Raw genomic sequence first — 13,710 nt, forward strand, 5'->3', positions numbered from 1 at the left:
TGATGAATTAAAGTTGCCTAACTCCTTCCTAACAAGTTTGGAAGGCCACACTATTAGCAATGGCTACTTGGCAACTTTTGCAAAGGATAGTAGAATAACGTGGTAGTGCTGGCAGGAGTGTCGAAGGGGCCTTTCATTTTCCACCATAAAAATTGCATGGGTTGATTTTTATCCTACACTGAGCATGTCCCAGGTTTGTAAATTTTAATCCAATTGAAAGCATAAAGCTACAAAGTCATTATGCCATGATTTTCTTGATTTGGCAACAATATGTCTGTTCACTTCACTTTATCTTACTGCCATAAGCAAACATCAGCTAGTGCCCCAGACTAAACCTAGAGGATATAACTGAACTTCATGTTCTTCAGGTGGTAGTTTCATTCTCAAATGAGTGAGAAGAGTCTGCTGTAGTGGGTCCCCATGTGTGCTGAATAGTTCAGAAATCAATAGGATGGGTAGCCACTTCTTTATGTTGAAAGCAGATCTTGATGACATCTCACTAACAGAGTGCCTCTCATACATCTGCAGCAGGTATGGATCACTCTGTGGCATGGCTGACTGTTTACATCCCGTGCCAACTCAGCTGATATGTAATTAACATTATGTCTTGATAGCCTGCTGTTGTTTGCAGCAACTTCAAGTCATGATTCTGACACATCAACAACAAGCAGTGAACACTTTGATACAGGGCCAAAACAACACAGACGTCTACTCAGTTTCCAATGATGTCACGCAGTCAGTGGCCTTCATGAGCACAGGACTCATTATGTCATCACTCCCTGGCCATTTTTCTAATAGAGTAACACTGTTTTGTACTTCATGAAATGAATGATCCATAGTGATTAATCACATATCTGTTTGTCTTCAGATCAACTGTAGTTATATGCATCAATGTAATCATAGCAGTATGGCAGAGGAAATAGAAGTTTGACAGAACTGGATTTGCTGGACTCTACGACTTACTAAACTGCGTAATCCTGAGTAAGTTCTATAACTCCTCTCTGTATTATTTTCTTATCTGTACAATGGGTATAATAATAATAATACCTACCTTCACAGGCTTATTCTGATAAGATAAATTATTACAAATGTTTTACATAAATGCTTACCACAAAGTACTTGCTTAATGAGTATTAGATTTAATATAACAGTAATTATGTTAATTGGGGAGTGTTTCAGAATTATTTACTACAGAATACGGAATACCTGGGACATACATTTTTGAATAGGCATTAGCAGAATACATAATGAAGTAATAATTCATTTGTTCACATCTCAAATACAGAGTGTTAAAGGTAACAAATTATTTTATTATAATGAACTACAATATATTAAAGTATCTTAAGTACTTTACACCAATGATATCCTCCAAATCTAATAATAAAACACTGAAAAAGCACAAGAAAAATAAGTAACAAACATATACAAGTTTAATTCTGGTAGTATTTCAAGCATATTCTTCAAAATCACTATTCTTTCAATTTGGCTTGAACCAAAATTTACCTTCACTAAAAAAAGAAGCCTCTTAGAAAGCATTAAATTCTATTTATTACTATAACTATATTGGCATCAGAATATGCCAATAAGAGACCAAAATGATCTTACCTGGAAGCCAAATAAACACTCAATATTAACAACTCATTTATTTTCCCACCTTTTGACTCCAATTTAAATGTTTACATGAGAGTCTTTGAAAAGTCTTTTCACCTCAGTGGCTCCTCGAGTGTTCACTTTGAACAATGACTCTGCAGCTGGCCAAACCTTACTCTCAATCAATTTTTATGAGTACAAATTCTTGAGCTGATGGTTGGATTTCCAGTGATATCACTCATAATACACACTCACAAGTGGTGATGAGATTCACATTATCAACAGAGCATCATTCTGCTGATGGCAGCGGCAGACACAGCAGGGGTATACTGTCCTCCCTACGAAAACAATTCCTTCACCTTTCAATAATGCAGCCTGCAGGTATGGACCTACAAAGTGTGTGTGGATAGAATCAGAGGTGCCTTTAAAAATACTAATAAAAACTACCCAGTTCTTCCCAATGGGTCATTCTCATTGAATCTCCATACATATCCATCTTGATTTTGAAGTGTGTGCCTTCAATTTGCCTTCCCATTACATTTGGAATTGAATGTAAGATTCACTTGTGTTTAAAACTTGTCAGAATACTCGGATGGATTTTCAGTATATTTGGGCATGGAATTCTCCGCATGAATGCATGTGGATATATGCACATATATGTGTCAAAGTAAATATATAATGCTTAAACACGACTTCGAATTTTAAGAAGAAACCTCAGGTAGAATAAATTCAAATTCATTATAGTTTGGTGGTACTTTCTTAAATTTAAATTATGAAACATATGGGGTTGCCTACTTTGAATTAACTTAGATATCCCTTTTAAAATGTAAAGCATATTTTTGTTATTGAGAAAACACTTTTAGCTCCACAAAGACATGGTTAATCTTCCCCCAAAAACATATCAATTAACAGTCGCAAAGTATTACAATTCCTTCCTTCATTTCTAAACTCTCTTATGAGTAATAATCAAAGTATACATATTTGCCCTACAACTTCTGGGTCTTACGATCATATGTGGGAAAATATGAGGGGCAAAAATTACTTGGAACCTTACCTGGCAAAAAGCATGAGGTGATCATTTGACCTCTTAAGACTGATCTACAAAAGCCTTTCATATTCAAAAAATCCGTTAAAACAATCAAATAAAAAATAAAAAAAAACAGTGACTAATGCAAATAACATGCTGAACATCTGTGGTTATTGGGTTACATTCCCACGTTCTTTCATACCTATTTCCACCAGTTAAGACCTATGCTTGCTAAGTTAGCTGGGTTTGTTCTCAAACTAGTTTATGCTAACAACATTAGCCATTGAAATTATGTACTTAAATGAGATTTTACATAAATGCATAAAATAACTGAAAAAGAAGCTGCTGTTTCCACAAAAAATCAGCTGAATGCTTTAGAAAAACTTGATAAAGACAAGTCACTAACACAACCTTGTCAAATTAGATATGAATGAAATACATCCATAAGATATAAATAAGTATCCAGAAATACCTATTAAAACTGCTTAGGAAATACATTTAAATTCATGCACCAATGTAAGAAACTAAATGTGGAAACTGTAGAAGATGCCTTAAGGTTTTTGAAAAATAGATCACCCACAACCCCAAACAGGTAACCTTTTTCAAAGCAAATGCTAGGGTTCTATACAAAAAAAATTAAATCTGTGTGTGCATGTGTATGTATCTTTTATTAAAGTTGACCAACTATTAGTTCTAATCACATAAGAAGAGGTTACTTTTTAGCCAGGAAAAAAAAAATAGGCTGGCTGTGTGCCATGTAGATAAAACTACTTTTCACTGAGTTTTCACACGTTTCATGGAGTTACCAGGCTATTATGGGACATCAATAAAGTAATTTTATCCAGCAATTGATGGATGGCTGTACGTACTCACTGGAAGACAGCAAATGATCATTTTCCTTCCTTGGCATTTTACTATGTCATTCTGATCTAGTCCAGTTAAGCTTGTTTAATGTGTGCCATTGGAATCAATGAGATTTTTACAGAATGTTTTGTGTTAAGAATTCCAAGAGTGATACTCTTTTCATATATTGGGAACAAAATAGCTTGGATTTATCATGGACTGGAATGACTATTACTTAGAAGGGTATTCTTTAATATAAATTTAACTTAATTAGTATGTTCTATGAGCAAGGTTATCCATGACTACAAAAGAAGAGTCAGCCAAACTGCATGTTCTGATAATATATGTTCAGAATCCAATTGTAAACAAATATACACCAGTCAAGTTGACTCAAAAACATATTTATGTGAACAGGTGATTTGTTGGCTTATTTGTACTAAATGTGGCATATTTGCATTAAATGGCAGCATATTTGCATTAAATATGCCAGTTAGTACAAATATAATATTTATATTAAAAGGAGTGATTATATGTATTATGCTTTATATATAAAATATAGAATGATGCAGTTGTTCTCAAGGTATAGTCTTGGAATCCCAGAGATCTCCAAGATCTTTTCAGAGGGTCTACGAGGTCAAAACTGTCTTTATAAGAATACTCAGAAGTTATTTGTCTTTTTCACACTTTTTTTCCCATTAGGATAAAGTTGAGTTTTCCAGAGGCTACATTTTATCTGATACTGCAAAAAATTGAATGCAGAAGCTGATGCAAGAATACAGTTACCTTCTATTAAGCCAGAGGGCAAAGAGTCCAAAAGCATAAAACAATGCCACTTATTTCACTTAATTGTTTGGCTTGAAAAACAGTTATTCTACATAAAAATTTTAGTGTTAGCATGTAATGAATGTACTGCTTTTATTTAAAGTGGCTTAAACATATTTTAATTTCTAAAACAGTAAATTTTGATAGATATAGCCCACATAAACAAATTTTGAGAACTGCTATCTTAGAGTGATTATTTAACAGGAAAAAATGACTAACCTGAACTAGAACAAAGTAACGTTTTTTCCATCTTTTCCAAACCTTCTGTCCAAGGGCATACAGATATCTGGAAAGAAAAAAGCCAAAGAATACTTAAGATGAATAATGTTGTGCTTCCATGTAATCACATTTCTTCCATAAGTATTTATTTTTGAGACCAGCCTACTAAAGGCGAAGTTTAGCTCATTTGGAAAGTGAGACAACATGCAGCTTCTGTGTTAGAAAATGAGTTAGCTTATTCTGGGTTCTCAAAGGGAATTGATTTATGTGACTTATCAATTTGTCAGTCCTTACCACAAACTGAGCAAACTAGGAGTTAGAAAGGATAATCAAAGAACCAGTGGGAATTTTATTCTTACATGCAATTCTTAGGAGAGACAAAGGCTATTAATTGAGGACATGGTATCAATGCTTCAGTTCTCAGATGACCGGAGCTGAGTAGTGTGCCCTGAGGAGCAGCCAGCTGCAGAGCCAAGAATCCAGGGTGAAGGGTCACTGTCCAGCTGGGTGACCCCAAAATGTGCCTGCACCAATCTCAGTCTCCATGTCCTCACCTATCAAATGAAAGGATGGATTTGCTGATTTCTAAGGTCTCTGCTAGCTCCATCGTTATGGGATTTACCTGACTTATGAAAGCATCTCACTGCAAATGTTTTAACTACAAAATTCTGATAGTAACGAAGATGCCATTGGGTAGTTTCACATAGTTTCAGCCTTGGCTTTTCTTCAACTTTGCATTGACCTTAGTAAGCTGAATTGAAATGATTAGCCAATCATTTGAGAATATTATTCTTACTGAATATACAAATGATATACTGAAATATCAGGGAGGAAAAAGAAGAAATTAAAAATTAGTGTGACCGTGTTGTGGAGAGCTATTCCAAAATTATGCCACAAAATTATAAACACACTCCCTATAAAAGTGGAAAATATTGCTAGAAGTTTAAAATATGACAGAGGCCTAATTTTAAGACTAAAGAAATATTTTTCAATATTTTATCATAATCCTTTATTCTGAAATGAAGGATTAACAGTGCAGAGGCTGTTCAAACAAAATTTATATACAATTCTGAGTGATTTTTTTAAAGGAGCATTATGATTATTTATTTAGGGGCTTAAGATCTTTAGACTTTCACAACTTTTAAAGCTAAAATCTTAGGCTGAATCTTTAATTTCTGTCTTATTAAAATAATCTTATTTTGCAAAACATAACATACTGTTTGCCCTCCTCCCCCCTTTAGAAACAGTGACATAAGGAGTTGGCTAAGGTGTGGGGAATTAATGTGCACTCATTCACTACTAGTGGGAGGGTAACATCTTGGGAGATGATCCTTCTGTAGGTAACATGTCAATACATCGAAATAGTCATACTCTTTCATTCCTGAATGTATTAAGGTAATAAAGAGGTGCACATAAAGGTGTATGCTGTAGGGATACATAGAACAGTGTTGTTTATATTACTGGAAACTGATAACAAATGTCCAACAGCAGTAAAATTATTCAATATGTGCTGGCATATCAACAGAGAAATACCATGCTGCCAACGAAATTATGTTTTTGATAAAATTAATAACATAGAAAGTATCACATTGTGTAATATTACATGAAAAGAGTAGGATTCAAAATTACACACATAGTTAATGATTTGGAACTTGTAAAGAATATGTAAAAACAATTCCAAAATATTACTAATAGTATCTTTGAGTGGTAGAGTTATGGCAGATTTAAGTTTCCTTCTTTATTCCCTGAAAATTCCCAGAAATTTTCAGAATCCGGGGGCGGGGGAAACATGGAGTTACTAAAAGTCAAAATAAAAACAAAGTTCTTGCACTGTAAAACATAACCCAAGTGGTCCAAACCAATTATATATTTTCTTTCAGCACGTCAGCTAACTGAAGTGTTTGGTGAACTTCTATTCAGCATTTATGATACCGTTAATTCATTCCATCATCTGTGCTTGTGGATGGAATGTGAATTCATTTAATGACTGGCTGAGACATTACTGCTCTTATTCTTACCCGTTCATTGTTTCTTCTCAAGGACCCCTTAAAACCCTTTGCTCCACCTTTGCTCTAGCTTCTAATTTCTTCTCTGTGGTTCTAGTGACAGGTATTTAGTTGCTCTCTTTCTGTCTTTCCTCTGCAATTTCCTGTTTTGAAATGCACATACCCAAGCTCTTATTTCAGGGTTAACAGCAATGACCTCAGGAGCTAGATACTGTGGACATGACAGGTGCCGTTTATGAAAGTGAACTAGCAAGATGTGCACCAAATAGCTGGCTCGGAGCCACAGAGAGCATCTGGAATGACCTTTGCCTGGAACCACAGCCTGCTTCTCAGCTCTTTTGAAGTGTCTCACTTTGCAGACTGCTGGGCAACTGGGTCATATACAAGTGAAAGTAAATAGTGATACACAAACCATCAACACCACAATCTACTCAGTGTCGGTCTTGCTGACAGTGAAGGTCCTGCATAAAGAATAATAGCTGCAACATCATCAAAATGATAGATTAACAAATTTGGATTAAAATATATGGTTTCTTTGAAGACAGAAAGCAGGGGGACAGATGGATACATACATGTTGTATTAAGGGGTTAGTAGAAGATGTTATAAAGAACAGAATAAAAGAGAATTTGTGATTGGAACCAAGGTAAGCATTTAAATGATGATTTCTGGGATTAGGTATCAAGTATCCCTACCTAGCTGCTTTTTCACTGGTATGAAAGCAGTTTCTTAGCATAAGAAACACATTGAAAAATGAGTGAAGAGCCAGATGCAGTGGCTCATGCCTGTAGTCCCAGAACTATGGGAAGTCAAGGCAGGAGGATTGCTTGAGGACATGAGTTCAAGATCAGCCTAGGCAACATAGCCAGACTCTGTCTCTACAAAAATAAAAATAAAAATTAGCTGCATGCAGTGGTACACACTTATCTTGGCTACTTGGGAGGAGGCTGAGGCGGGATAATCCCTTAAGCTCAAGTGTTGGAGGCTGCACTGAGCTATGACCATGCCACTGCACTCCGACCTGGGTGACAGAGCAAGATCCTGTCTCTTAGAGTAAATAAAGGAAGAATGAAGATAAAAATGTTCATCAATATTATTTAAGAATAAACACTCAAAAACAATCTAAAAATCAAATATTAAAACATAATAATTTTGCCATCAAAAGTGAGGCCAAATAAAGAATTACTAATGATACGGGAAAATTCCTATAAGGTTAAGTTTTAAAAAAGCAGTCACACAAGTTCATATTATATGCATAGAGAAATATCCAGAAAAATGCAACAAAATGTTCATCTTATAGTTAATATCTGGTGAGTGAAATTAAAGATGAATTTCATATTATTCTTTATGCCTTTCTATAATTCCACAATGTATACATTGGCCATGTCTTCCTTTTATTGAGTAAAGTTTATTGGTATAGTTCACATAAAGTAAAATTACCTGTTTCAGGTATCTAATGTGATAAGTGTTGACACAGTCATGTAACCACCACCACAATCAACTTATAGAACATTTCCAACACAGGAGCACCCAGATTCATAAAGCAAGTCCTGAGCGACCTACAAAGAGACTTAAACTCCCACACAATAATAATGGGAGATTTTAACACCCCACTGTCAACATTAGACAGATCAACGAGACAGAAAATTAACAAGGATACCCAAGAACTGAACTCAGCTCTGCACCAAGCAGACCTAATAGACATCTACAGAATTCTCCACCCCAAATCAACAGAATATACATTTTTTTTCAGCATCACACCACACCTATTCCAAAATTGACCACATAGTTGGAAGTAAAGCTCTCCTCAGCAAATGTAAAAGAACAGAAATTATAACAAACTGTCTCTCAGACCACAGTGCAACCAAACTAGAACTCAGAATCAAGAAACTCACTCAAAACCGCTCAACTACGTGGAAACTGAACAACCTGCTCCTGAATGACTATTGGGTAAATAACGAAATTAAGGCAGAAATAAAGACGTTCTTTGAAGCCAATGAGAACAAAGACACAACATACCAGAATCTCTGGGACACATTCAAAAGCAGTGTGTAGAGGGAAATTTATAGCACTAAATGCCCACAAGAGAAAGCAGGAAAGATCCAAAATTGACACCCTAACATCACAATTAAAAGAACTAGAAAAGCAAGAGCAAACATATTCAAAAGCTAGCAGAAGGCAAGAAATAACTAAAATCAGAGCAGAACTGAAGGAAATAGAGACACAAAAAACCCTTCAAAAAATTAATGAATCCAGCAGCCGGTTTTTTGAAAACATCAACAAAATTGATAGACCGCTAGCAAGACTAATAAAGAAGAAAAGAGAGAAGAATCAAATAGATGCAATAAAAAATGATAAAGGGGATATCACCACCGATCCCACAGAAATACAATCTACCATCAGAGAATACTACAAACACCTCTACGCAAATAAACTAGAAAATCTAGAAGAAATGGATAAATTCCTCGACAAATACACCCTCCCAAGACTAAACCAGGAAGAAGTTGAATCTCTGAATAGACCAATAACAGGCTCTGAAATTGTGGCAATAATCAATAGCTTACCAACCAAAAACAGCCCAGGAGCTGGTGGATTCACAGCCGAATTCTACAAGAGGTACAAGGAGGAACTGGTACCATTCCTTCTGAAACTATTCCAGTCGATAGAAAAAGAGAGAATCCTTCCTAACACATTTTATGAGGCCAGCATCATCCTGATACCAAAGCCCAGCAGAGACACACAAAAAAAAGAGAATTTCAGACTAATATCCTTGATGAACATTGATGCAAAAATCCTCAATAAAATACTGGCTAACCGATTCCAACAGCACATCAAAAAGCTTATTCACCATGATCAAGTGGGCTTCATCCCTGGGATGTAAGGCTGGTTCAACATAAGCAAATCAATAAATGTAATCCAGCGTATAAACAGAACCAAAGACAAAAACCACATGATTATCTCAATAGATGCAGAAAAGGCCTTTGACAAAATTCAACAACCCTTCATGCTAAAAACTCTCAATAAATTAGGTATTGATGGGACGTATCTCAAAATCATAAGAGCTATCTATGACAAACCCACAGCCAATATCATACTGAATGGGCAAAAACTGGGAGACTTCCCTTTGAAAACTGGCACAAGACAGGGATGCCTTCTCTCACCACTCCTATTCAACATAGTGCTGGAAGTTCTGGCCAGGGCAATCAGGCAGGAGAAGGAAATAAAGGGTATTCAATTAGGAAAAGAGGAAGTCAAATTGTCCATGTTTGCAGATGATATGATTGTATATCTAGAAAACCCCATTGTCTCAGCCCAAAATCTTCTTAAGCTGTTAAGCAACTTCAGCAAAGTCTCAGGATACAAAATCAATGTACAAAAATTACAAGCATTCTTGTTCACCAATCATAGACAAACAGAGAGCCAAATCATGAGTGAACTCCCATTCACAATTGCTTCAAAGATAATAAAATACCTAGGAATCCAACTTACAAGGGATGTGAAGGACCTCTTCAAGGAGAACTACAAACCACTGCTCAGTGAAATAAAAGAGGATACAAACAAATGGAAGAACATTCCATGCTCATGGGCTGGAAGAATCAATATCGTGAAAATGGCCATACTGCCCAAGGTAATTTATAGATTCAATGCCATCACCATCAAGCTACCAATGACTTTCTTCACAGAATTGGAAAAAACTACTTTAAAGTTCATATGGAACCAAAAAAGAGCCCGCATTGCCAAGTCAATCCTAAGCCAAAAGAATAAAGCTGAAGGCATCATGCTACCTGACTTCAAACTATACTATAAGGCTACAGTAACCAAAACAGCATAGTACTGGTACCACAACAGAGACATAGATCAATGAATCAGAACAGAGCCCTCAGAAATAATGCCGCATATCTACAACTATCTGACCTTTGACAAACCTGACAAAAACAAGCAATGGGAAAAGGATTCCCTATTTAATAAATGGTGCTGGGAAAACTGGTTAGCCATATGTAGAAAGCTGAAACTGGATCCCTTCCTTACACCTTATACAAAAATTAATCCAAGATGGATTGAAGACTTACATGTTAGACCTAAAACCATAAAAACCCTAGAAGAAAACCTAGGCAATACCATTCAGGACATAGGCATGGGCAAGGGCTTCATGTCTAAAACACCGAAAGCAATGGCAACAAAAGCCAAAATTGACTAATGGATCTAATTAAACTAAAGAGCTTCTGCACAGCAAAAGAAACTACCATCAGAGTGAACAGGCAACCTACAGAATGGGAGAAAATTTTCACAACCTACTCATCTGACAGAGGGCTAATATCCAGAATCTACAATAAACTCAAACAAATTTACAAGAAAAAAACAAACAACCCGATCAGAAAGTGGGCGAAGGACATGAACAGACACTTCTCAAAAGAAGACATTTATGCAGACAAAAAACACATGAAAAAATGCTCATCATCACTGGCCATCAGAGAAATGCAAATCAAAACCACAATGAGATACCATCTCACACCAGTTAGAATGGCCATCATTAAAAAGTCAGGAAACAACAGGTGCTGGAGGGGATGTGGAGAAATAGGAACACTTTTACACTGTTGGTGGGACTGTAAACTAGTTCAACCATTGTGGAAGTCAGTGTGGCGATTCCTCAGGGATCTCGAACTAGAAATACCATTTGACCCAGCCATCCCATTACTGGGTATATACCCAAAGGACTATAAATCATGCTGCTATAAAGACACATGCACACGTATGTTTATTGCAGCACTATTCACAATAGCAAAGAGTTGGAACCAACCCAAATGTCCAACAACGATAGACTGGATTAAGAAAATGTGGCACATAAACACCATGGAATACTATGCAGCCATAAAATTGATGAGTTCATGTCCTTTGTAGGGACATCGACGAAACTGGAAAACATCATTCTCAGTAGACTATCGCAAGGACAAAAAACCAAACACCGCACGTTCTCACTCATAGGTGGGAATTGAACAATGAGAACACCTGGACACAGGAAGGGGAACATCACACTCCGGGACTGTTGTGGGGTGGGGGGGAGGGGGGAGGGATAGTATTAGGAGATATACCTAATGCTAAATGACGAGTTAATGGGTGCAGCACACCAACATGGCACATGGATACATATGTAACAAACCTGCACATTGTGCACATGTACCCTAAAACTTAAAGTATAGTAATAATAATAATAATAATAATAAAGAACATTTCCACCTCCCCAAAATTTCCCTTATGCCCTTTATGATCAATCTCTTCCTTACATTCCTAGCTCTGGCAACCCCTCATTTGATTTCTGATCTTATAATTTTTGTTTTTCCAGAACAACAAACAATTGGAATTATTCAGTATGTAGCCTTTCTGTCTGACTTCTTTCATTGAGTAGAATGCTTTGGTGATTCATCCATATTGCTGTACATAGTTAATATCAGAAGCCCACTCCTTTCATTGCTAAGCAATATATTCCATTGTAGGGATTTGCAAGAATGTGTTTGTTCTTGGTGGACATTTAAGTTGGTGGACATTTAAGTTGTTTTCACTTCTTTAGATATCATAAATAAAGGTATTATGAACACTTGTGTACAAGTCTTTTTGTGTAGGCATGTCTTCATTTCTACTGGGTAAATATCTAGGAGTGGGATTGTAGGGTTATATTGAAAGTACATGTTTAACTTTACAAGAAACTGTCAAATTGTTTTCCAAACTGGCTATACCATTTTGAGTTACCATCAGCAAATGTATAAAGGTACATCTTACTTTTGTAATCAGAGAAAGTTACCATTATTAAATATTTGGGGAATGTAGTCATTATGACTATAAATATGTATTTCTAGTACAACCAAGTTGAATATTTAGAGACCAAAGATAACGTCCTTTATCTCATTATCTTGAGTACAGTGGAGACATCCTATAAGCTTTCATGCTTAAATGGGTTTTCTAGTTTCCAAGGTCATTCTCAAGTTTTGGAATTTAGAGTAGTCTAAATTCCTTGTAGATGGGTAATCTGTTTACCTCAGAAGGGCTGGAATGTGGAGGGAATGAGGAAAATGGAGCAAAAATCTTTTTACTATTTGGTAACTATCAGATAATCCATTTATTAGAAAACATCTACAAAACTAAAAAAGCATTTTCTCCACCCCATCTTATGCTTGGCATTGCTGTTGAATTACTATTCTTTGTTGTTGTTGTTTCTTTATGTTCAGTGTTGTTATGATATTTTATGATATTTAAGGCCAAAAAGATTTCTATTTCAGAAAAATATATGAAAATTACATTTAACCTGATATTACACTCTAATAGGCAATAGATTTTGTTCATTACATTTACAAGTTCCAGTATCTTTAATTACAGAAACATGAGTTACTCCATATAGAAAGACTGTACATATATCTACAGCCAATTTTTAAAGACTTTGCATATAAAAATCAAGTTGACCTCAAATAGTTAGAAAATATAACTTGATCTTTAATGATTAGGAAGGATCCCACAGCATCTGAGAGTCACTGTTATAAAAATAAATTATAATAACTGCATAATGCTGTAAAAGGAAAATGCACAGCTGATAAAATTAAATGTAACCATTTATTTGACATATAAGGGAAATGGCATTAATTTAACAGATCTTTGATAGCTATTAACTTGTCTTAAAAAATTTGTTTTTTATGTTATTATCATTTGCATTCTGGACAATTGGCATTTTACTGCTTTATAAAGTATGAGTCTACCAAATAAACATATAGAAAAATATTACCTAAGAAATGCGTGTGTCAGGCTGAAGAGAGAGTACCTCGACTAGGTGTACTAGAGAATTGCTAGCGGGTCTATGCTGCAGCTGTTTTCTCCCTCAATATTTTGTAACCTCCTGAGTCATTACTAGCTTCCTCATGTTTGTATGATTAACTCAAAGAAGTTTTTTTAAGGGTATGTAAATGAGACCTGCCAAATACCAGTCAAACTGGGAACACACATTTAACTGGGTGTTATGTGACAATTTATAATGTTATTCAATAAAATAAGTATCTATCACACAGCATGAGAGAAACATTTTCTAATGAGTACTGTGAATTTTTTTCACCTGATTTTAAAGAGGAAAGCAGATTTTGTGTGTACGTCTGAGGGCTTTTTAACATTAATTTCCACCAACCTACAGAATTTGGTTTTAAATATTTTGTTGTCATCTTTGTCAA

The 13,710-nt window shown here is 35.5% G+C and overlaps 1 protein-coding gene across 20 annotated transcripts in view; it reads right to left on the reverse strand.

Annotated features, from left to right (window-relative positions):
• Nucleotides 1-13,710, reverse strand: part of CADPS2 (calcium dependent secretion activator 2) — a 565,017-nt gene that overhangs the window by 194,024 nt on the left and 357,283 nt on the right. For all 20 annotated transcript variants that reach the window (XM_055283833.2, XM_055283832.2, XM_055283827.2 and 17 more), the window contains exon 9: nucleotides 4,502-4,568. In XM_055283833.2, coding sequence (XP_055139808.1) covers nucleotides 4,502-4,568 — 67 coding nt within the window. The remainder of the gene's footprint in view (nucleotides 1-4,501; nucleotides 4,569-13,710) is intronic.

This window comes from Symphalangus syndactylus, chromosome 6 (assembly GCF_028878055.3).
Source record: "Symphalangus syndactylus isolate Jambi chromosome 6, NHGRI_mSymSyn1-v2.1_pri, whole genome shotgun sequence".
Classification (NCBI taxonomy): Eukaryota; Metazoa; Chordata; class Mammalia; order Primates; family Hylobatidae; genus Symphalangus; species Symphalangus syndactylus.